The 26,792-nt window shown below is 41.2% G+C and overlaps 1 protein-coding gene across 1 annotated transcript in view; it reads right to left on the bottom strand.

The window, feature by feature from the left end:
- CRYBG3 (crystallin beta-gamma domain containing 3) overlaps positions 1-26,792 on the bottom strand; it is a 201,444-nt gene that overhangs the window by 79,851 nt on the left and 94,801 nt on the right. Inside the window, exon 4 of the mRNA XM_089682944.1 lies at positions 4,135-9,868. Coding sequence (XP_089539070.1) covers positions 4,135-9,868 — 5,734 coding nt within the window. The remainder of the gene's footprint in view (positions 1-4,134; positions 9,869-26,792) is intronic.

Below are 26,792 nucleotides of genomic sequence, written 5' to 3'. Positions count from 1 at the left end.
TAATCATATCACGCGCGATCCCCTAACTGGAAATGTGAAATCACATATATATACGTAACTGTGAGCACCCGTGCTGACCTGTAGCAGTATTTCTGCTATAGAGCGGTCAGGAAGTGGTTAAACAATGTGCGGGGATGTGCTAATTTTTTGTAGCCACATAAATCAGTGGTCATGCACAATACAGGATTTTTTTAAATTAAAATAATAAACATGTCATACTTACCTGCTGTGTGCAATACCTTTGCACAGAGCAATCCCAATCCTCCTTTTCTGGGGTCCTCTGCCGGCACTTCTGACTCCTCCCCCACACCGAGTGCCCCCATAGAAGGCTGCTTCCGACCGGGGCACTAGTGCATGCTTGATCCCGAGTCAGGCTGTGTCTATTCAGACACACAGCCCGGCTTGGTCCCATTCCCTGCCCTTCGGGTTTTGACTGGCACCAGCATGAGCTGCTGGGGGCGGAGGGGTCATTAAAAAGTTTATTACTTTAAAGCAGACAATGCATTAAAGCAGTAGTAAACCGCAGGTAAAAATAAAGAAAAACCCCCTGAAAGGAAATGTCATAATGTGCTAGCACGCATCTAGCACATTGTGAAGGACTTACCCTAAAATGAAGCCTTCCAGCGGCGTGCACCTGGTCTACCTTCTGGGTTCGTAAGCTCCGGTCGCCTGACTGTCCAAACTGCGATGACGTCATTCCCGTGCATGGGCGTGGGAGTCCTGGGTCCTGGGCCACGGCACAGTGGGGGAATGGCACGGATATGATGTTCCTTCAGAGCGCATGTACCGGCTCTCAAAAAGATCTAATATCTCCTAAACGATGCATGTTTAGAAGATACTCATCTTACCTACAGGTCAGCTTTATTATAGGCTTATCTATAGGTAAAATTATTACAAAAGAGTTTATTGCCACTTTAAGGTAAAAAAACCTTTTACCTTTACAACCACTTTAACACTACTGTGTGGCCTGTTCACAGTGCAAAGGAATTCATTTCTGCACAGAGATCCCCAACCACGGCTCAGACTCTAGAGTTTTATTACCAAATTTTACATTGCTCCCAAAATAGATGTCTTTCTGTTAATCCACACTATCAAATAATCCCTACTGACAGCTGGTATTACAGTACAAAATACAACTGGAAGTATAATCGCCAAGCATAATTGTGAACAAACAAACAGCAGCACTGTTCACATGCCCCAGTATGTGGCTCCAGCTGGCTCATTTCCTGCTACCAGGTGCTGGGTTTGTCTAGAACAGGCTTGTCAAGACTGTGGCTACAACAAAATGGTGCATTAAATCATATGAAACATTTTAGGGGGGTGTTCTCCCACAAATGGAGAACAGGCTCAAACCATTTTAAGACAATTGGGACCACAGTGTGCATAAACAGTGTATGGGGAGGTGCTATTTTGTTATAGCCACATAAATCAATGGCCATGTACAATACAGGAATTAAAGAGATTGTAAAACTTTTTTGAATTAAAATAATAAATATGTCATATTTACCTGCTGTGTGCAATGGTTTTGCACATAACAGCTCTGATCCCCCTTTTCTAGGGTCCCCCGACAGCACTCCTTGCCTACAGAGAGTTCCCCCAGAGAAGGCTGCCTCCTACCGAGACACTAGTGTGTGCTTGACCCCAAACCGGGCTGTTTGCGTCTATTCAGACACACAGCCCGACTTGGTCCTGTCCCTTGCCCTAGGGTTTTGACTGGCAGCAACACAAGCCATTGACTCCCACTGCTCTCTGCCAAGCCTATGAGAGACGGGAGAGGGGAGAGGAGCTACTGCAGACGTGCACAGCGCTGGACCAAGATCGGGGCCAAGGTGAGTATTTAGGGGAGGTGACTACTAATTAAAAGGTTTATTACTTTAATGCAGAGAATGCATTAATGTAAGAAAAACCTTTTACCTTTATAACTACTTTAACACTGCTGTGTGGCCTGTTCACATGGCTTCGGCTCTAGAGTTTCATTACCCAATTTTACATCGCTCCCAAAATAGATGTCTTTCTGTTAATCCACAATAACAAAGAATTCCTACTGACAGCTGGTATTACAGTACAAAATACAACTGGGAGTATAATCACCAAGCATAATTGTGTAATTGCTTCATAAAGTCCTGGTACGTTTGATCCTCTACCATAAAATTCAATTAACAACTTCAATATACAGCAGGCTAGACATGCTAATGAAGGAAAGTATTTTGTTGGCTAGTGCAAAATACACAATCCTAATATAACAAATATAAACAAAATTACAGACAGGACTATTTACCTAGTAGGCACTTACCTCCAATGGACATGTAAAATATGAATATGTAGCTGTATATGCCAATATGTTCAAATTACACTTTGTCAATTTTCAAATGTATGCAGGTGACACCTTCCCATTCCTGACCTAATCTTGGCTGTTTCTATACTAAAAAACTAAAACCGCACACGCTACTAGTATTAGAATACAAGTTTGATGTCATGTTTTTATATCATAAACCTGCCAACAGCAATAGCTAAAAGGGAACATATAAAAATTATATGATTTTTTTATTTTATTGATATTTTTAGAAAAAGGATTGAATGTGACAATTATACACACAAAAAGGGATGTGGTACAAGCAAAATTCAAAACAATCAGCAATCCTCTCTTAAAGGGCCCCCACTCCCAATAGCAATATTTTAGTTATATGTGGGACCTGGTTGCCTGATTTAGCCACTGGCTTCAAATCTGCTTTGGATGCTGCCACAACGAGATCTCTCTGCTATTATTTCTGGCTCTGTTCCTGTCTGCCATGTAGTTTTGTGTGTTCCAACTCCCCCAGTATATCACATAATCTAAAATAAATGGAAAAAATCCAAAGGAAGAGTGAGAATTCATCACAATGACAGGACTTTAGAGCCATGAACTTAAAGTGAATCTGTTTTTTGTCTAAGTAGGGCAAAGCAACAGTTGTATTCTTAGGTTGTCCTCCCAGGCAGCACCTATTAAAGGAGAAGTACGGCCAAAGCTCGTTTGGTTTACTTCTCCTGTGGATCACAGGAGTGCAGTTCGTTCTGCACTTTTGTGACCCATTTTTAGCCAACAGCAGGCTAAAGCTCGCTGTCAGCTGACATCATAGCACGTGGGGGATCCACCCAGGAGTCTGGATCGGCACCTGGCTTACCCTCTCATTGGTCCGCTGACAGCCTGAGCCTTCTGCTCCCTGACGAGGCACTGGTAGGTGGCACTGATGGGCATTGACAGGCATCACTGATGGGCACTGAAAGGCAGCACTGATACATGGCACTGATAGGCAGCACTGACTGGCACTGATAGGTGGCACTGATTGGCAGCACTGATAGGTGGCACTGATTGGCATTGATAGGTGGCATTGACTGGCACTGATGGGTGACACTGAAAGGCAGCTCAGATGGGCACTGATATGTGGCATTGATGTGCACTGGTAGGCACTGATATGTGGCATTGATGTGGCACTGATGTGCACTGGCATGAGGCACTGATGAGCACTGACACAAGGCATTGATGGACACTGACAGGTGGCCCTGCTGGAGCTACACTGATCATCAGGGCACACTGATCATCAGTGCCCTGATGATCAGTGTACATGTCCCCTCCGCAGAAAGCCGATTACCGGCTCTCCTCTCCTCTTGAGCTGTCAGCGTGACAGCACGAGAGGAGAGAAATGCCGATAACCGGCATTTCCCTGTTTACATGTGATCAGCTGTGATTGGACACAGCTGATCACATGACCGAGTCGACATCTTTGGCTCTTTCCATGATCGGTGATCCGCTGTGTCCAAGGGGCACAGCACACCACCGATCGCCGCGCTGCGTGCTCCCTGAGCCGCGCATGTGCAGTGAGAATGGGAAGACGTCATAGGACGTCCTCCCAGAACGGGAGAACCACCTTGCGTCCGTCATATTACTATATGGTGGGCGGGAGGTGGTTAAAGAAAGGTGTGTATATTCTGGGAGGAGGATTAAAGCAAAACATAGGTTTGCTTTAAGCAAAGAGATCTCACCTACAGGCCCTGAGAAAAAGAAACTTTTATGTAGTGTATATGTGAAGGAGTTACTATAAACCTAAATATCCTTTTTGAATGGACTAACTTTTAACTAACTGACACAATTCTTACCATTAACAGATCTTCTGTTTCCTTGGATTCTTTTTCTGTAGGTAAATCTACTTTTTCTTGGGTTGGGCTTTCCTTATTTTCTGAACCATGTGAGTTGTTCTGAGTAGAATGGAAATACTGATAGTAAACACTTTGGGATGACATTCTGGGCTGACATTTTATCTCAGGTTTTGATGAAGACAATCCAGAATCTGTCACCATTTGTAGTGGAGAAGGAGAAGTCACAGGAGCAGCATCTATTGACAGACCTTTATTATGAATGGAGCTAGATTCACTCGGTGTTGATGGTGAAAGTTCATTTTCAGCAGTTGGTTTTGGGCTAGTTTCTACAGAAGGTTTTGCACCAACTGTAGAAGACTGTGATACTAAGTTTAGGATTAAAGACTGCCGACCAGGACCTGGATTCAGCTTGTTTTTTGCTTTTGTAATGAACAAACCAGATTTTTTTCCTCCAGATGTTGTTTCCTCTAATGGCATTTTCTGAGCATCAAGATTTGACTTAGTTGGAGAAGGCATGTTCTCCTGTGTCCTTGATGTATCTGTATTATCCAGAGCACTGACAGTAGCTGCTTCATTGAGAGATGTCGAATTTCCTCCAAAACACATTTCTTCTATGTTGGCCTCCTTTAAGCGATCTGAAACAGACTGCAGTAGAGATAAAATTGATGTATGATCATTAGAACCACTACCTGTTGTTCCTATTTTATGCCTTGGTGAGCTGCTATTGGATGCAGCATCTTCACAAGAGCTATCATCCTCATATATAGGAGAGAGAGAAAGGGGATAAATCTTCACACGCCTTGATGGTACAGTCAGAAACAAGTCAGTTGCACTGGCCTGTCCATTATCACCAGATTCTTCCTCTGTTGCCTCATCATCACTTCCTATTTCAACATATTTGCTATTATACAGTGAAAACTGAAAAGGATCAAATACTTCTGTTCCAGAAAAGCACATATTTTCACTTAATAAACTATTAATAAAAGGTGTGTTCATAGAACCTTCGGTTTCAAAAGATTTAGAGTAAAAGCCTTCTTGGTCTCCATCAAGTCCTAAATCAAACATCAGATTTTCATTCCCTGTATCACCCTGTATAATTTCTTCCAAGTTAGAATAGCTGCCATCTTGTCCACTAATTCCATTTCGTGATTTCTCTCTATCAAGGTGTCGGGAACCATTCAAAATGTCCTCTGTATCTCCTACCCTTTTCAAGCCATTGTTCTCTTTAGTCCCTTCAACTGAACCACTTGTTGGAGTTGGTAGCAATACATTACAATTGACTTCATAAGAACTGAAAAGTACCGGACTGTCAATATCTAACAAAGAAATGGTTTTGTTTTTTGAGTTTCTAATGTTCTCATCTGGGCCATTTACACTACCCATAGATGTCTGTGTACAGCCATTATTTGTACCAATGTTTTTGTCCAAACTATTTTGCATGCACTGCTTTGATGAGTATATAACATCATTTACCAATTCTGATGCTACAACTGATATAAATGGATCACTGGTCAGATTCTGCAATCTTTTTCTGGATTTCTCTGGGGCTTCTGCTTCATCTTCTGTAGAACAGTCCTTCACCATCTGGAATAAATAGTTCTCAGCTAATGTTTCTTTACCTGTACCTAAACTTGATGCATTTACATGGTTTTTATTTAGGTTCTGAAATTCATCAATAGCAGAATGCAACACTGAGAGAATTATTTCGCTGGCTTTTTTCTCAAACAATTCAGTGGATAACTCTGAATGTTCTGTGCTTGGAAGGGACATTTTTGAAGTTGCAGAGTCTGAAGAATTGATGCCATCTGTGAAGTTTACATCCCTTTGAAATGTAGACTCAAGGATTACATCTCTCTCCTTTACTGGATCTTTATGAGTCATATCGACATTTGGATGGAATTCTGACAGTGAATCACAGCTTTGTAGCTCCCAGTGTGAATCGTCAGACATTAGTGACTCATTTGCTAAGTCATTTTCTGATGTGCTGGATTGCAGTGATATATTTATGATGTCATCATTTGTATCGATCATCAAATTGTTATTTTTCAGATTTTCTATAAGTACATCAGGCGATTTATTTGGTAACAATGGTAAATCTTTTTCTAGAAATGTGTACTGTGGAATATTATTACCGACGTAGTCATTCGAAAACAAATTTACAACATTCTCAACTACATCAATTTCATTTAATGGTGGAAACCTTTCAGCTTCCATATAGCGGTCTGAGGGTTTTTCATGATTATTGCAATCCAAAAATAGGCTGGATTCATGAAGCGACAGATTTACATTATTCACAGTTAGGTCTTTTCCATTTATGTCAGAAGGCACTCCTGTATTTGTGACAATATTTTCTACATCCTGATGAAATTTTAAATTTGAATCTTTGAATTTGCTGTCATATTTTGGCTCTGGAGGTGGAGGCGAAGAGTTTGGAAAACGTACAAGCTCTTTCTCAAATGTTGCGCTTTCAACTCTACTTATTGAAACTATATCTGAGTGGAATTCAAAAGGAGGAAGTTTTACTTCTTCAATGTTAACAGCTTTCACTGACACTTTGGCAACATAAACATCTGAATTCAAGTTTACTTTCATTCTATCATTTGTTGAAAGTTTACCTGACACATCCCCATACATATCTGCTACACCACTGTCCACAAAAAATACATGTTCCACACTTTGTGAGCTATTTGCTCCTGTCTGGTTTTCTGTTTCCTCTGTTAATGGATCATTTTGTTTTTTGGCAGCATAATCAAGAAGAGGATCTACAATTAGAGTGTTCTCTATATTTTCAATTTTGGACAATTGATCAACATGTTCGGGTCTTTTGACCTCTTGGTCGGTATTAAAAGGAGCAGATATGCTTTCGTTGAATATTTCAGGAGGAAATATTTTAATTGTCATTTGTTCTTCTGGTGTGTATGCCTGTGATGAAACCATCCCTGAGTCAATGGCATCTGAAAGAGGTAGAGGGCTGTCACACCTTATGTCGGTGCAATCAGTAGAACATGGAGAGACAGATATAGTTGAAGAAGGCGATCGACACTCAATTCCATTGTCAAAAGAAACAGTTCTGGCAGTATCTGTTACATGAGATGAACCAGTATTTAAAAAGGTTTCTGGCACAGACTTCACATCTGATATCTTGCTACCCTGGGCATTTTCATTAACTAAAATGGTCCCAGATGTGTTATTATCTGCAAGTGATGCCATGTTAAATTCATTTAATGTATCATCACTAGTTTCAACATTTGTTTGTTGCTGTTCTATAATCATTGGGGTTTCCTTTGCTTCTGTTTGAGGTTCTTTTGAAACCTTCAGACTGGGCTGTGCATTTACTACTGCCTTGTCTATAACTAATGATTTACATAGTCCAATTGGTTGCAAATTGTCCTTCTCTGTGAAGTTACCATTAGTGAATATTTCTTGCTCAGTATCTCTACTCTGTATTGTAGAAACTATTGTAGCTTCAGCAATCACATTTGTGTTTGCTTCTTCAAGCTTACAGTTTTCATCTGTGTCTTTTTGTAAGTCTTTTTGGATGCTTAAATGCATATTTTCATAAGGCTGTAGATCTACAGTGTTCTTTGGAATTTCTTCAACTTTGGGCTGTGATTGTTCTGAAATGCTTTTGTTCTCCTGTACATTTAGCTGGATATCTTCTGTTCCTCTCAAATGTTCTGCTTCGATCAGCGATACATCTTCTTTGATTAATCTCTGGTTATCAAAGTTGGTTTGTGCATTAAAGGCTGCCTCTTGAGTTGAACTTTTCTCAGGGGCTAATGGCTTCTCAGTGGTCACGGTGCTTTCTGAAATAGTGCCTACAGAATTCACAAGTCTCTCCAAGTTTTCTTCAACTTTTTCAAGATGTTTCTTATTGCTTGTCTGGTCACTTTGGTGTTCCTTTAGCAATGTTTTACTTTCAGTATTTGTCTGTAGATCCTCTGTAACATTTGAAGAATTATTTTCCAGAGAGCTTTGTGAACTTATAGCTAACTTAATGTCTTTTAAATATGGATCCACCGATATATTTGTGCTTTTTTCAAGGATGGCCTGCTGATTCTCCAGAATTTCTACATTTTCTTTGGAATTTAAATTTAGATTATTTGGAAAATGTGAGACATTTTTTGATATTTTTACAGTTTTTGTATTCTCTGTGGGTATTGGCTGAAAATCCATAACATTTTCTGCAGCAGTTTCTGAGCTTTCCTCAAAAACCTGCTTTAATTCATATAGACTCTTTGGGATTTCATCTTTGTTTGGTTGTAAAGTCTCTAATATCTTAGAAGTCTGCTCAGAATGTTTCTGATGATTTTCTAAAATATTTGGGCTTTCTTCTTTTCCTTGCACATTGCCAGAAATTGGATAGCTTTCCCCTGAGTGCAGATTATTTGGTTGTAGATCCTCTAACTTTTTAATTTTTTTATCTGAATCAACAGAAATGTTTGAACTATTGTCATTTTGTGGTGACAAATCTAAGCTAAAATTTAATTTATTATCAAATTTCAATTGTAGACCTTTGGAATCGTCTAAGTTCTTCTCCACATTTACTTGTAAGTTTTCTGAAATGTTTAACCTCTTCTCGGGATTTGGTGGTAAATCACTAGAAATCTTTAAGAGCACTGTAGAAACTGGTTCCACTGCACATCTTAATTTGCTTTCAGCATTTGACTGTAGATCTTCTGAAATGTTTGCATTTTTCTTTAAATTTAGTAGAAATTCCTTGGAAGTGTTTGAACTGTTTGTGTTATCAAGTGATAAATGAACTGACATGTCTGATCTTTTCTCAGCATGTATCTGTACATTGTTCGATATTTGTGAGCTCTCCTGAGTGATTGTTTCCATATCCGCTAAAATGGTCGACCTCTCTATAAAATTCAGTTCTTGGCTCCTTAAAAAAGCAGAATTAACTTCAACATTTTCTTTCACGTCCTCAACCTTATGTGATAAAGATTCATCTTTTTGGTTTGGAACTGATATCATGGAAATAACGTCTGCCTTTTGTTTCAAGTCCTCAACTTTATGTGATTTAGATTCACTATTGCTGTTGGAAACAGACACTAGGGAACCAACTTCTGCATTTTGTTTCAAGCCCTCGCCATTATGTAAATTATATTCACCATTCTGGGATAGAACAGAAACTATAGAACCGTCTTCTGCATTTTGTTTTAAGTCCTCAGCTTTATGTACATTTTTTTCACCATTTTGGGATAAAACATAAACTATGGAACCATCTTCTACATTTTGATTCAAGGCCTCATTTTTATGTAAATTATTTTCCCCATTTTGGTATAGAACAGAATCTACGAAACCATCTTCTGCATTTTGTTTCAAGTTTTCATCTTTATTTAAATTATTTTCACCATTTTGGGATAGAACAGAAACTACGGAACCATCTTCTGCATTTTGCTCCAAGACTTCAACTTGTGAATTAGATTGACCAATTTGGGTTGTAACTTGGACCTTTGGTTGCATCTTCATCTTTGTTTGGATTTTGGATGGTGGAATCTCCTCCTCAGAGCTTCTGCTTGTGATTGGTTTCTCTATCTCATGTAACATATGGTGGTCCTCTGTGCAAACATTTCCGGTAATACTTGTTTCTTTTTCACTGATCTCTTCTTTCTCAGGTATTGGAGAATCTACATCAGCACGTCTTTTTATGAGCTTCCTGATCCTCCGGGATCCACGGTAGGTGCCATATGTTATTGCTGGGGCTTCCTGGGGATAGCCATTGAGCCTGCCAAAAATATTTATATAAATGTTACAAGCGTTCTTTCAAAGGTATTTAAAAATGATATATATATGTATATCAACTTAATGTAAATATTGTTTTAATTTCTCCAGAGCTTCCCCCATCCTCTGGAACTCTCTACCCCAATTTATTACTCTGCTCACTTTTAGGCAATCTCTGAAAACCTATCTCTTCAGGGAAACCTATCCTGCCCTCAGCTAATAATGGAATCTTTTACTGTTCCTACCAGTCCATCCCCCACAGTTACTACCTTTTGTACCACTAGCCCCTCTGTCCTAGATTGTAAGCTCCAAGGAGCAGGGCCCTCCTATCCCTCTTGTATTGAACTGTATTGTTGCTGTATTGTCTCCTTTTATATTGTAAAGCGCTGAGCAAACTGTTGGCGCTATTTAATTTCTCCAGAGCTTCCCCCATCCTATGGACCTCTCTACCCCAATTTATCAGACTATCGCCTACTCTGCTCACTTTTAGGCAATCTCTGAAAACCTATCTCTTCAGGGAAGCCTATCCTGCCCTCAGCTAATAATGGAATCTTCTACTCTTTCTACCAGTCCATCCCCCACAGTTACTACCTTTTGTACCACTAGCCCCTCCGTCCTAGATTGTAAGCTCCAAGGAGCGGGGCCCTCCTATCCCTCTTGTATTGAACTGTATTGTTGCTGTATTGTCTCCCTTTATATTGTAAAGTGCTGAGCAAACTGTTGGCGCTATATAAATCCTGTATAATAATAATAATAATGTGCATGCAAGGTGAATCTCTTTTAACTTCAAATACTCAATCACATGCTAGCAAATATCCTGTTTTTGTTTTGTTTCCCTTTAGCTCCTGGATATATAAGATGAACACAGCTTTATGTTATTCGCTGTCATTCACTTTGCCAGGTTGACAGCCTCAATTCCTTTAGTAAATCAATGCCACTGCATTTAATGGGGGGTCAATTTAAAAAAATAATCAGACAGATTATTACTTCTTAACCCTTTCTCTTGTACTGCATCTCAAAAAGCAAAACCAGTTTTACTCTCTTTTTCACTTGCACGTTACAGACTTGAAATTTTTTGAAGATACCTCCAAACCATGTACCTGTAAAGAACAGGTCCTATAAATTGATAACTGCTACATGATTTTGTAAGTTCCACAACAGCTGAACAAATGTTTATGAAAACTATAACTATGAAACACTGTAAAATCATTATTAGCACATGCAAAAATAATATAGTTCCACAAAATCCTAATAATTATAAAGTTCAATTTGTATTTAGTCTATAAACACAAAGTATGTGTAAATTTTCAGTCTCGTATTTTTCTGAACATTACAAATCTATGATGCACAAATGTGTGTACATGGTTATAACGCGTATGTGTTGCTTTTCTATTTTTCAAAAATATATAATTATTCTTTGACAAGCTCCCCGTGTAACACTACAGATGGTGACAGGCAAAAAAAAGGAAAACAAATTTCCATCTGCTATACTCACTTCCTCTCTGGTGTTGCCCCCATAGAATCACTAATCCTGCAATGCAGAGCTGCTACTCTTTTGGGGTTAAATGACTCCCATAACCATTCAACTCATTTTCTGTGAGCCCGTGGCATAAGGGCTCAGCCAACCTGCACTGAATAATGCTGTAGAGAGCAGCACCACATGATTATGCACTGCTGCTCTCTGTAGCTTTTAGGATCTGCACAAAACAGGAAAAAGAAGAGGGAGAGTCTCTGTGACATCAATGGACGAGACACAAGATCACTGGAAAAAAGGTATGTATTTACATTTTTTATTGTAAAGGGTGCCAGGAGTGCTCCCAGTGGGGTGAGGGGAAAAAAACAGAGCTTAGAATTGGGCTTTTAATTTATCAATCTCTTTAGGCATTATAATGGGAATTTGGGAACACCTTTCACTTATCTGTTTTTAATGCAGGAGTGCTAATCCTAAGCACATTCATTGCTGGCTTCTTGCTTAGACTAAGGACTCTTTCACATGGACGTTCTGATCGGGTCCGTCTGCCTGTTTTTCAGGTGGACCTAATCGGAACCTCCATTCTCCTCTATGGAGCGGTGGGTGTAAATGGACATGTGTCCGTTTACACCCACCGACATCCGATCTCATCCACCAAAAATGGATGGATGGGGATCCAATTCACCTTCCGTCTGTGGAATCGGGTCGGATGAAAATGGACAGGCAGTCCGTTTTCATCCAATTGCCCATTTTGCAGAGCGAGCAACTCTGGGTCTGAGCAAGCGGATCCGCTAAACGTGTCCGCTCCGTGTGAAAGGACCCTTAGTATTAAGTATGTTCCCACAGCCATGAATCACTTGCATGGGAAGTTTAAACATGAATGGTATAGCAAGCAGAGAGAAAGCACAGTATTTAGGAAAGAACTGTGTACACCTGAAGAGCTATGTTCTGTGTCTGAGTGGGTAATAGCGAACTCAGATTAAAGTAAATGAAGTAGTAAAGCTGCAGTGTTTTCTAGACAGCATTGCAGTTCACCTATTAGTTATACTTGTTACTTGGAATTGCACTCAATCAAATCTTGTAAGAAAAGAAAATTAGGAAGCTGATATATTGGTTTCAGAACATTTACTTCTTCATCGTGATTCAAGAGAAGAGTTATTAAGAGCCCTAATACTGCAAAGTCTGTGCTTTACCTGAGCAGTATAGATCACAAAGACACATTGGCGTCTTTTGGTTTTAAAGTATTAGCTTTAAAAAAAAAAAACAGCACAAGGGACATTACTTACGATCAATGCCATGTATCCATTTTATTGATGTCGCCTCTTTTTTTTTTTGTAGAAATCCTTCCCTAATTCCCCCCCCCAGCCATTATCTTGCAGTGCTGCAGGGGTTATTGGAGCTATGACATTCATCAAGAGTGTCTGTGACTGTGCCTGCTCATTCCGCCCAGCTTCTCCGTCCATAGAAGCTGTACTATAGCTTCTACGAAAGAGACATGATCTATTAATCGATTACAGGTGGATGACTGAAAGGTCTGCCCCCTCCATTCAATAGTTGTTAATGTGATTGTAAAGGCAAATTTTTTGTAGCATACCAAACATCATACTTACCTGCTCTGTGTAGTGGTTTTACACAGAGCAGCCCTGTTCCTCCTCTTCTCGGATCCCCTGTTGGTGCTCCTGGCCCCTCCCTCCTGCCAAGTGCCCCCAGAGCAAGTAGCTTTCTATGGGGGCACCCGAGCAGGCTAGCTCTCGAGCCGCTGATCTATGTGTATATTCACACACAGATGTGGCTTGGCTCCACCCCCGCTCACCTCTCACTGGCTCACTGGTTGTGATTGACATTGGCACCTGCTGCTGTCTCAGCCAATGAGGAGGAAGAAACCACATCGCTGGCCCGAGATTGGAATCTGGTAAGTATTGGGGGAGCTGCTGCACACAGAAGGATTTTTACCTTCATGCATAGAATGCATGAACATAAAGAACCTTGAGCCATTACAACCACTTTAAACATTAATAATATAACAATATTGAAAGCATATTGTGATATCTGTTCAATGAATGCCTGTTGATCCTGTCACACATTCAGAGCTGTCCTGTGTTACCTCGAAGAGATTAATCAACCCTCCCAGTTCTTATCTTGGCCTATAAAACACATTCATGCTATGTTATGGAGATGAGGAGAGGGAAGGTATTCTGTAGTGTTATAAAAGACAACGGACCACCAATCTTAAAATTCCAGTCCAGAAATGGCATGTGTTGTCAGCCCACAACAGGAAATGAGTTGTTTTGTGTGTACTTCTGGCAGGCTCTCACTGAGTTAGCAGGCATCTGGGCCCAGCTGTACACCACTCTAGGTGCATTTAAAATGCATGGAGGGGTCTATATGCCCTTGTGAATGAAACCTTAAAGTGGAAGTAAAGGCAAAACCTAACTCTAAAAATACTCTCTGCCACATTTGAAGTCTAATCTATCTAGCCCTTTAAGAAAAAAAATCACTATACTTACCTGTTCTGTAGCCTCTCCATTGTGGTCCCACACTGAGCTGTCAGTGAAGGCATCAGTGTGCAGGAGTGTATAGGAGAGGCAGCCGACAGCGGAAGTCCCATAGTAAGTCTATGGGCGACGCCACTTCCCAGGCATTTCCAATGACCTTTGTCAAGTCATGAAGTCTACTAAATTTTCATATAAACATTCATTTCATATAAAAATCTACTTGTGTATGACCAACTTAAAGAAGAAATCCGGGTAAAATTGTAATTTCCAAAGCAGTGGGGCTGTGCCCGCACTGCATGGGTTATATAACGGGGTAAGTACAGCTTTTCCCTGAGATCCTGGACGAAACAAACAGTTGGCACTGCCCCACTGCATGGGAAAATAAAAAAATTGACTGGAGTTCTGCTTTAAAGCAGGACTAAACTCTATCAATGAATATGAACCATTTGTAATCGTTATGCTGCTAGCATTAGTAAATAGGAAGGTATATTATATTCACGTTTTAAACTTTTTTTTTTTTGTAATTTCATCAGTTGCTTCCTGGTTTCTGGCCTAGGCCAAAATGATGTCATACATTCCAGGAGTCTTCATGGGCATTCTTTTTCTTTCATCTGGAAGAGAGGACAAGGAAGTTTCTCAGCTAAGCACACCCTTCTGCCTGCATGCCTTAGCTAAGGGCAGATGGATTCCAGGAAGTAAATGCTACCTAAATCATCTGCCCTGATTCAAGATGACCGCAGCTAGAAATGCTAGGGGGTGTTTTTGAAACTGATTTCTTATAAAAAAAAATGCATGGATATATGGATGCATGGGTGAGTTTGCTTTTAATATTAACCCCTTGGCACCTCCCAGCCCTTTAAGGGGTTTCAGATGCTGGGAGACGGGGAGGGGTTTCCGATGAAGTGACCTCCATGATTGGCTTTCACAGCAGTCACATGATCGGAGAGCAGACGGTAACTGTTCCGGGAGCTCACAGGGCGTGCGCACTTGGCACAGCTCTGTTTATCTTTAGGCACGCATATTTTCGGCCTCTTGGCGTTAAGGCCCACACGCTGAGATGCCGCATATATGGATTAAATAGTGTTTGCAGTTTGCGGCGCTCTGATACAGTTTAGTTCCACTTATATAAGGAATCATTCTTTTACTACTGTTGGTGCACTTTAACAATTGAGGGGTTGGTAGTGTATGGCCGGGTTTATTAGACAAAACAGAGAGAGGAAAAGGATGGATACTTATATATGGCACATGACATCTCTGCACACATTTTCTACGGATATGTCTATCCTGTGTGCAGACTGAAGAAACACTCAGTTTGTTTTTACATTTCACGATAATATTATGCTGGGATATTTGCCAGAGAACTGGAAAAGTCATATATACTAAGGTTATCTGGCTACAATATTCTCTTTAGATTATTACATTTCACTCTTTCTGCTGAAGGCAAAACAGGAATGGGAATGGCGCTTTACCATTACACTGAATTGCAATAAGGGGCCGTTTACCATTTCAGAAGAGGTGGCCCATTATGATGTAATCAAGGAAAACAGGCGACCTTCACTGTTTTCTGTTTATTAGATGGTAATAAGAATCAGACTGGTGTCACGGGGCTCAGGACAATGCTTTACACAAATATTTATACCTTGGATTTAATGAAGGGAAAACACCACAAACCTGTAAATCACTGAATTAAACATGGTAATGGTTTATGAACCTTCTCACCCTACATAAAATCAAATGAAAGTTTCAGCAATATTGCAGAAGGCAACTATTTTATTAAACTTGGCCAGATTTCAATGACCTGATTTCACTTTTATGGCATAAAGGAGAAAGTTATCATAAGGAGATGCACATATATATATTGCTTAGATATACTCGTCCCTCCTTTACTACTTGGTGAGTCAGTGGCCTGGATTAGGCATGTGTATATAAGGTGTTGGGACATCCGAGATGCACACGCTTGTTCTAGGTCAGTGACTCACTAAATAGTAAATCACGAATAAAACTGACAGTTCCAAAGCCTACACCTCCAAAGACTGGAATGACAGATCTTGTATTGCTGTACTGATAGATTCCTATCAAAATTCAGCAAAATAATTCTGCTGATAAGTGAAGTGCTAATGCTGTCCAGGAAACACTGCAACTGTGCTAAAAACCATAGGGTCCATTATTCAGACTGGCAATATATCTCAGGAGTTTTAGGGTGCTTTGAGAAAGTGCTCCACACCCACAGGATATAATAAAAGTCTATGGCAAAGCACAGCTAATCCACAGGAAAGGTAGTGTGCTGCATCCGCGGTGCGGGTAAACCGTAGCGAATCAGCGTGAAAGCAGGACAGTAAGAGGTGAGTGCGGGGGAGGGAGCGCTAAGACGCATCTACCCTGTGTGCATTTGGGGATGGGCCTTCAGCAATGGGGGTTAGTAGAAGGTCCATGTGGAGGTGGTGTCCAAGTCCATCTGTAGTGGGGGGCTTGTAGTAGTATGACTTGTCCAAGGAGGCAGCCGGCTGTAACAGCTTGTAGATACTCCTAACGCAGGTAGAGAAGAGAGACAGCAGGGCCACTCTAAGTGTAGACGGTTAAAATCAGGCAGATTTAATGGTAAAATTGAACTCTAACCTGATGAAGGAGAGAGCATGCTCCGAATGCGTGCCATCTTAGAAAGCTTGTCCATGCGGTGATATCCTCCCTGCGGCCCTCTGCTACTCCCGAGCCCTGGACACCACCGGAGCAGCGGGAAAACCCCCAGAGCGCTGACAAAGGACCTGATGCTCCCACTGGACCTCCATCACTTGACATGCCTACCTGTTACCTATGCGAGTGCAAAATTACCATTAAATCTGCCTGATTTTAACTGTCTACACTTAGAGTGTCACTGCTGTCTCTCTTCTCAGGACAGTAAGAACTTGTTTATATTTCTGGTTTGGGGGGGGTGTAGTAAAACTCCATAGTTGAGACATGTTTTTACCACAGAAGAGAAATATCCCCAGCACACCAGGTTTTTTCAAATACGCGTAAAAAGCTTTCCCTCTCCCAGACTGGGCTCTGCTGTATAGGAGAATTGCAATTGAGTGCTTCTAATACCTTAACTGCTTGCATTAAAAAAATACATTTAATAATGTATTAACCTTGTCAGAGCTGTATTCATTTTTAATGTTTATATTAGCCTGGAGAGTTCTTTTAAGCAATGCCAGTGGCACAACTGTGGCTGTAGTAAAAACAGCTAAGGGTCATGTTGGGCGACTGTCCATGTGTTCTATGGTAACGCAAGATAAATCGCCTTTCTGAGTTTCAGTTTATAGAGAAATAAAGCAGATTATAAAGACTTCTTGCAATCAGTGAGGTGCTGTATATTCCTCGTCTCCCTGTGCATGCCACAGCAGCATTCTTTTTTCAGTATGTATGGCTAAACAAATCACATCAAGCGAGAGGTGTCATTAAGTGTATGAGCCTGGATGGTGTCCAGGTCACTGAGGCAGATATACGATCCCTATTAATAGTTTAAACAGTCCTGCTTACTCCCCGCTCCACTTTCCCAGGAGTTAACTGTTGAGAATGAGTGCTACATGGCCATGCAACTCCGCTGAAGAAGGCGAAAATAAATGGCTTGAAACTGAACCTAAAATAACATGGACGCAGCGAGGCACTCTGTATCCTACGCTCAGAATACCATTACACACTGTTATTGGACATGTATGACGTTTTTTGCTGATGTAAACATTCTTCCTAATTCAAATGTCAAAGACGAGTGCTATTTATTTTAGTGCCAGTTTTTAAAGGGACACTCCGATCCAAAAAGCTTTTTCATTGGCACTGTCTATATGTCAACTATTTTCCATGCTGCCAGCCTACTAACCTTTATATAGTGAGAGGTTGATTTACTAAAAGAGTAGAGATTGCGCACTCAGCTCAGTAAATAAGATCATGCTGTGTCTACTTCAGTTACTCAATCATGTGCAAACAAATATATATTACCTACACCTTTAGTATATCAAGCCCTGTGACCCTTGTAGAACCCATTTACACATTTGTGTTTTAAAAATGCACCCATTGACGTCTGTACAGGGTAATTTAGGCATTGCACTGATTTAGAATGGTACCCCAATGCTCATGTAGCTGGCAATGCACCTGCAGTACACTGAACCACAAAGTAGTGCACAGCATTGCCAAACATTGTGCAGGTCTCAATTTTTGCATGCTAAGGCTCCATGCACACGGGGTGCTTTAATAACGCTGGTAACGTTAGCTGTGTAAAGTCACGTTAAAAACATACATTTTTCAGCGTTTTTACATTAGCGTTTAGCCATATTTTTTCTCGTTTGCGTTTTTTAGCATTTTTTTTGGTAAAAAAAAGTCCAAAAACGCTGGTTTGCCACGATTTACCGCGTTTTACCGTGTTTTTCAGCATTAGTACTCATGCACACTGGACGTTTTGATCAACCCAGTAACGTTAGCTGTGTAGTCATGTTAAAAACGTGAGTTTTTCAGCTTTTTTTAGCGTTTTTTCATTTTGCCGTGTTTAGCGGTGTTTTCCCGCATTTGCGTTTTTACCAAAAAAAAATTTTTTTGGGGGGGGGTAAAAAAAACATCCATGAACACCGGTTTGCGGCGTTTTACCATGTTTTACCACTTTTTGCAGCATTAGAGCGTTTTTATAGCTAAAAAAGTCCTCTAGAAACCCACTAGTTCTAGGTTTTTTTCCAGCCAAAAAATGTCCCTGCCAAAAAACGTTGATTAAAATCTATGTCACATATGGACACATATGATATGGACACATATCTATGGACACATATGATAACTTGCTGGGGGATTTACTAGATGTAGAAAAAAACGTCAGAAGCCAAAAACATCAGCTGTAAAAACGTCAAGTGTGCATGAGGACTGAAGGTGCACTGCCTATTGAAAATTAATGGACTTCCTTAAAGCCGTGTGCCTTGATGCAAGAAAATACATTGGTTACAAAGCACAAGTGTTTGAAGGGGCCCTCAATGTGTCACAGACACTTCCACTGTCTCCCAATTTGAAGTTTAGCTGTATAACAAAAATCATTTAGTAAATACAGATGTAGACTAAAAATAATTTTGTTTTATTTTCTTGGAGAAATATAATTTCTGGCAGTAATATGAAAGCTACACTAATTATGTGATCAGACCTGTTGGACCAGACTAGCTTGTACATGGAAGGGAAACTCACATATTTATAGATATGCAAACTGCAACATTCAGGAAATGTAATAATATAAAGTGTGTACTGTAATGAAAAGTTTTCAGTGTAATGCTTCACTGGAGATTTCTTAGGTTAATGAAAGTCATCGATATATAACAGTCAAGAGGCAATGCAACTTTGCATTCAATAATTGCCTCTCCATTTTTCAAAAAAATCCAGATAACTAGCATTTTCAGGAGAATTCCACCAATGGCAGCTCACGTATGTCTAATGAAAGGTATACATTAGGGTCAGGAATGGCAACCCACATACATATATCCTTCATGACAGGTATACTTTTGGGTCAGCAACTGCAGCGCACATATATCTCTAATGACAGGTATATATTAGGGTCAGCAATGGCAGCACACATATCTCTCTCATGACAGGTATACTTTAGGGTCAGCAATGGCAGCCCACATATAGCTCTCATGACAGGTATACTATAGGGTCAGCAATGGTAGACCACATACAGCTCTCATGACAGGTGTACTTTAGGGTTAGCAATGGCAGCACACACATATCTCTCATGACAGGTGTACTATAGGGTCAGCAATGGCAGCACACATATATCTTTCATGACAGGTATACTTTAGGGTCAGCAATGGCAGCCCACATATAGCTCTCATGACAGGTGTACTATAGGGTCAGAAATGGCAGCACACACATATCTCTCATGACAGGTATACTTTAGGGTCAGCAATGGCAGCCCACATATAGCTCTCATGACAGGTGTACTATAGGGTCAGAAATGGCAGCACACATATATCTTTCATGACAGGTATACTTTAGGGTTAGCAATGGCAGCCCACACATATCTCTCATGACAGGTATACTTTAGGGTCAGCAATGGCAGCCCACGTACAGCTCTCATGACAGGTGTACTATAGGGTCAGCAATGGCAGCACACATATATCTTTCATGACAGGTATACTTTAGGGTCAACAATGGCAGCCCACACCTTTCTCTCATGACAGGTATACTTTAGGGTCAGCAATGGCAGCCCACATATAGCTCTCATGACAGGTGTACTATAGAGTCAGCAATGGTAGACCACATATATCTCTCATGACAGGTATACTTTAGAGTCAGCAATGGCAGCCCACATACAGCTCTCATGACAGGTGTACTATAGGGTCAGCAATGGCAGCCCACATACAGCTCTCATGACAGGTGTACTATAGGGTCAGCAATGGCAGCCCACATACAGCTCTCATGACAGGTGTACTATAGAGTCAGCAATGGCAGCCCACATACAGCTCTCATGACAGGTGTACTATAGGGTCAGCAATGGCAGCCCACATACAGCTCTCATGACAGGTGTACTATAGAGTCAGCAATGGTAGACCACATATATCTCTCATGACAGGTATACTTTATGGTCAGCAATAGCAGCCCACATATATCTCTCCTGACAGAACCCAGATCAGAGCAATACAGATTCTGATTAATTATTATTGCGCATTGCACTTAGCACCTTGTCCCTTGCACTGTTTTTCTGAATAAAGAAAAATCCAGATTATATTTAAAGATTTAAACAGCTCCGCCACACGAAACCATATAAAAGTTTTGTTCAGAGCAAGTCATTCTTTAGATAATAAAAACCACCCTGAAACAACTGTGCTGCTCATTAAACCAATCTTTGATTTACGGCTGCATATGAAGATATAAAGTTCCTCTCAAAGTACATATTCCAGTGGAAAGGCTATTTCGCAGCAGACACATAAAGAAAACTCTTTAATATTTAATGCACAACCTCTAAGATCGTCCTATGTCAATACAATCAATTCTGCAGATAAATATAACACTGCAGGATACATGTTTTATTTACAAGATGCACAGTGATTTTAAAAGGAATAGAATTCATCTGTTTGAGATGATGTTTTAAATGTTTAAAGGTGACCTCCACCTAAAACCAATTTTTAAGTTCTTGCTGGGCTTGTCTGTAAGGTTTTATGTCCCTCTGCAGGCCAGATGAAACTCTTTACAGTGGTTTTTTTTCACCGTAATGCATTATATACATTCAAAGCTTCTGCATGCAGCCCCCCCCTCCTGAGCCCCCCTTATACTCACCTCAGCCCAATCTCAATCCAGCAATGTACACAAGAGCAGCAGCTCTCTCTCTCCTCATTGGCTTAGAGACAGCTGCTGTCAATCACAGACAGTGAGGAGGGAGTGGGGGCGAGTTTGGAGTAAGCATGCACAAACGTTCCCATAGCTAACAGCTTGCTATGGGAGCACTCAGTGGGGGGGGGGGGGGTCGGGGGGGAGCAGGAGTACAGGTGGAGGACTTCAGAAGTGGAGGATCGAGGCTGCCCTGTGCAAATACCACTGTACAGTGCAGTCAGTATAAACCTGTTTGCTATTTTTAAAAAAAATAAAAATTTTCCTTTACAACTACTTTGATTTTCACATATACAGGTATTGTTGGGCCTGGCAGAATGTGTGTTACCACACTGGTTTTCTACTAGAGAATCCTCTGACACTTAAAGCCCAACTGAAGAAAATGTTAAACTATTCCCTGTATTGGGGTTGTGCCTGTACCTCAAGGGTTAATCTCTTCTTTTACGTAGGGGAGAGGAGAAACACTTATACTTACTTGATCTTGCCCCCCCCCCCAGGCAGATGGCACTTCCCCATGCTCTGGCGGCAGACTGTCTCTCGGAATCAACACATCCAATGCAGGGTTATGATCTTGATGACGTCAGGACCCTAGACCGCTGGAGCAAGGGGGAGGAGGTGCTGTGGGGACCAGTCGAGCAGCATGAACAGAGGGGCGAGTGAGTGAATTTAGTTTTCATTCAGGAAGGTCCATTCACTTTAAGATCAAATGTTAAAAGCAAACAACATTTCAAAGTACATTGGAATAACATTCATCAAGTCATCGAATGTACTGAGAATTGTCTATGAATTTTTGTACAAATTTTCAAACGGTCATTTAAAAATCTCCTAGTGTATGGCCAGCTTAAGATGGGAGTGTCATGGGAAGGAGATTGCTTGGGGATCTGGATAGTCTCACTGTGGCTGAAGCGCGAACCATATAAAAAAAGCTATATTACCTGCAAAAGATTTGTATTTCTGTCCATCCCATCACTCTGTATTCTCCTCCTGTCAGTATGTACCTTATTAGCACATATAACATAACTGACTGGCTCCTCGTGCTGCTTCTCCCTTTTTGTGCTAGCTCTGCTGTACAGGCGGATCTCAAGAGGACAATACCAAATCAAATTTAGGTACTGTCAGGTACCTACTGACGGTAGCTCTAGAGCTCCACAGACTGGATTTCCCCAGGGCGCGGAGTCTAAGCCCCAATCTGCTTGTTCACCAGAGCCCCTGATGGTGGGGATGGACTTGGAGCAGACTGAGACACGGTCGCGGCCCCTGGGTACACCCAGCTGTAGTAGAGGGAACCGCCAGTGGCACGTAGCAGGATGAGAGCCTGATGTGAAGAGGCAGAGCAGGCCCAGCCAGCAACGAATGGATCCATGCAGGATGGATGGACGGAACACACCGTGAGGCAGTAGCAAAGTCAGACAGGCCAGGTCGGTAACAGTGGAGGCGGAACAGTACAGAGCAGCAGGCAGAGAATGGTCAGGTCACAGGCCAGGTTCAGCAGCAGGAGGTCAGATAATCAGGAACAGGCAGAAGAATAGTCGGACGAGCCAGGGGTCAGGGCAGGAGACGGTCAACAGCAATCAGGGTCAGGCTGGGTCGGCAACAGGATACTCTCACAGGAAAACAGGATAACAGAGAGCAAGCAGGAACAAAACCATACGGCAATGTGAGCATTGCAAGAGCTGGTTTAAATAGCCCGCCCGGCGCCGACAGGCGCGCCTGGGTCCTATTGCCTGCCCGGCGCCGTCATTGGTGACAGGCGCGCCTGGGTCCTATTGCCTGCCCGGCGCCGTCATTGGTGACAGGCGCGCCTGGGTCCTAGTGCCCGCCTGCCTGTATGTCTTGTCGCATGTGCAGATTCGTGCGTCGCAACGATCTTCTCGTTACCTGACAGGTACGTACCCTAATTGCAGTGAACGAAAAACTGTCAAGAGTCCCCCATCCATACGAACGAGGTGGAATCATACTGAACCAGATGAAATTCAATCAGAGAATGGCCAGCTTAAAGTGGTGGTAAACCTCTGACATGAAATATGAACAAAGCATATCCCTCTGCAGTGTGTATTTCTCAGATTTAAGAGCACTATTCTATCTGCATGAGTCATTTCTGACAAGTTTTCCTGACACCAAGAGAAAAATGGAGACAGGGGAGGGAGCTCCAAACACAGCTTTTGATTGACAGCCTCAGCTCTGTTCCTCTGTGCTGTGTGACGGGGGCGGTCCCTTCCCTTCAATCATCTCCAGGAGCTCTTCTCATTAAGCTCTGCAGAATGTAACTTCAGATCCCTGCCATCTGCTTTCTGAAAACTCATGCAATCTTTATAAATTCTGTACTTTGAACATAGAGAAGAGAATACTGCAGATAAACAGTTACAACTTATGTAGGAGGATTTGTTTCATCTCTGTGTATCACTTAAGGCCAGTCACTTCACTGATTATATGTGAAGGTTTACAACCACTTTAACTCCTTCCTGGCACGGAAGGCAGAGGTGGGCATTCCAGTCATGTGACTGCCCTGATTGGCTGTCACAGTGATCACATTATTGAAAAAGCTCCCGATTGCAAGTACTCATGCATACCTCCAGCGGGAAGTGATTAAATCACTCTCTGATTTGCTTACGATTTACCAACAGTGTAGCACAAGGGGCTTCCTGAACTATCCATTCATTTTACGTGTAATATGTATATTGTGTGGCCAACTTTAGGACAAGAACAAAGTGACAATCCCAGGATTGAAGATCATTGCGGTCCACGGGAAAGTGGCTGCCGTAAGTCCGCCCATTAACTTGATTGGTCAGATTGCTTCCCAATATAAGGAAGTATGGTCGACCAATGATGTTACCCTGATGAAGTCACGTGAGCGGTGATGCAACGCGTAGGTGATGTCACTTTCGGCACGGACGCCATCTTTGGACTCTCAAAAGAACCCATGCAAGTTCACCCATCACATGAGGTTCTAAGGCTATGTACAAGATGTAAAACAATGTGAGTGCTTTGGTTTTATTTATCTTTGTTGCATAATAAACGATATCATGCTATGGAGGTTTTTTCTCTTTATGGATCCTGTGGGAGCTGGTCATATTGATTAGAGCCATTTAAAGGGGAATATCGAGCTGGTCCTGGTCTGGAAGGCATATGCTGTTTCTCCTGTTTTGAAATTGTTTGGAGGGTACGATTTGATCTGGGAGGATTCAGGAGTGATCCCAAAGGCTTGTAGGCCCTTTTAGGGTCACGATAAGGAGGTGAGGAGCCAATCTAGCTGTATGTGGAGTCATCACCAGAGGCTACAACGCATAAGAATCACCTGCATGTTTTTTACTTATTTTTGTGGACACTGGTATCACGTATTGTCAGATTGGATTTGCGTTTATATATTTTTGCAGAAGATTTATTTATATATTTTTTTTCTATTCACAATATTGTTATTTGTATATTACTGGATCTATTACATTTTTATAGGGGTTTATATATTTATTTATATATTTGTTATATGATTTGAGTGTTTGGACACGGAGCACTTTTTTGTCACTTTTTGTGCAGGATTTATCCCCCAGTGCTGGGATCACAGGTGTGTTTACACTATATATCAATGCATTGTATTGTGGTTAATAACTTGTGTTATTTATCCATTATTGGAACACTTTAAGTTGGTTGTTTTTTCCACTATTTGTCATATCATTATTCCCTACTGGGGATTCTAGTCACTGCTTTGTTAGAGAGCGCTACACCTATTTTATGAATTTTTGCTTTTTTTCACTTTTATGTAATAAGGTGCAGGTGTTAGCAGCCTTTATAGTTATATTAGGTTCTGAGTGCAGGAGGTCCTCTTTATTATGTATATTGTGTGGCCAACTTTAGGACAAGAGCAAAGTGCACAATCCCAACCAAACTATTTTCACGGCTCAGTCTCATCAGAAATCTGACTGGTTGCTCTGGATTACTGCACAGTATGGCGCTCTGTAGTACAGAACTCTACAAGGTGTCAGGTGTCATGTATTCTATGTCCACTTGATACCAAATATGTTATTATATTATCTTCCCAAGTGTTCTGATAAATCCAACAAAGTGCTGAGGGATTATCTTCTCTGTATAGTACGTTATCATCTGACACCTCGGATTCCTACTTTTTATGGAGGGTGTCAGGAAATAAATCCATACACCGCCTCACTATTCTTTTTTTCTGTTTAAACAGTAACATGCATGAAATAAACAAGCTCTTCAGATGTGCTTTGCACTTGTGGAGCACAATATACAGGCTCTTGATACCCCTGTGAAGTCATATCCATGAATTGTAATGTCATTAAATGCACCATTTTATTAAAGGATGCACAGAGACCGGGTCAGTAACAATACTCTCTGTGCACATTAGGAAATATTTGTTTCTTACCGTATTATGGAAAATCTATGCCACCGAGTACTGCCAGGAACACCACTGTATCAAGAGCAGCCTCAGGAAATTAACCTTTTAGTTACCAGAACCATCAACTGCTCTGCACAGGCGTGTGTATGGAGGATGTAGTACAAATAAGCATGTCATATGACGAGTGTATAATACCATGTGGCCTTAGCGTGAATTCCTGGTATGATCTTAATTGTATATTTACAATGTTAGACCACAAGTATGCATATCTACTACCTGATGGGCGACTGTGGAAGATGACAATCGCTGTAGTAGTCAGCGCTACTACAGTGATCACCCTCCCTCTTTACCTTGATTAATCAGAAAATGTCATGTATTCCTTAACAAAAAATGTAATTTGGCATTCTGCAAGTTGGGGCATGGCCAAGCAACCCCCTATAGTCAGTATGCAGTGGGGCAGCCACTCGGTACAAGATGTGGAAGACGGAAACACAGAAGAGTGATGGATGATTGGTGAAAGCAGTGGAAATGGCAGTTTGGTGTTTCCAAGGGCTCGTTCACACCATGGTGCAGACGTCAGTTTTTCTGAATGCATTCTGCAAGGGCACAACAAAATCAATTGTTCTCTATGTGCCCTGTTCACACCACAACACTACTATCACGTGCAGGTTTTTTCTGCACAAGAATCTTCCAGGTGTATACAATTCATTGTAATGTGCATGAAAACTGATGTAATCTGATGCCTCTGCAAGTGAAATCTGCGCATCAGTTTCCATCAGTTTTTCTGCACATATGCTGTGAATGAGGCCTAAACATACAATAGTGCACCAATGGTATTTCATTTTTACTTTTTTTGATATAGTATAGATCTTTATTTGTCCCAAGCATGTTTGAATCCACTTACGGTTGACTGACTCACTACCTCTGCTGGAAGTCCATTCCAAGCATCAACTACTTTTTCAGTAAAATAACATTTTCTAAGATTAGTTTTGTTCTTGATCTTAGCTTCATATTAAAAAAATATTACCCTCCTGAACCTTACTCACACCCTTGATGTATTTAAAGGTTCCACTCATGCCTTCTGACTGTAAAAAATAAGTTCCTGAAGTTTCTCCTGATATGTTTAATCCCTCAAACCTTTCACCATGTTTGTTGCCCATCTTTGGCTCTTTTGGTTTTATCTCGTCAATATCTTTTTGTAAGTAAGGTCTCCAGAACTGGACACAGTATTCTAAATGAGGTCTAACTAAGGATCTATATATAGGAATTAGGACTTCCTTTCTCC

The sequence above is a fragment of the Staurois parvus genome, unplaced genomic scaffold (assembly GCF_062004578.1).
Source record: "Staurois parvus isolate SC_StPar_1 unplaced genomic scaffold, SC_StPar_1.0 ptg000299l, whole genome shotgun sequence".
Classification (NCBI taxonomy): Eukaryota; Metazoa; Chordata; class Amphibia; order Anura; family Ranidae; genus Staurois; species Staurois parvus.
This window is presented reverse-complemented; position numbering and strand designations above follow the sequence as displayed.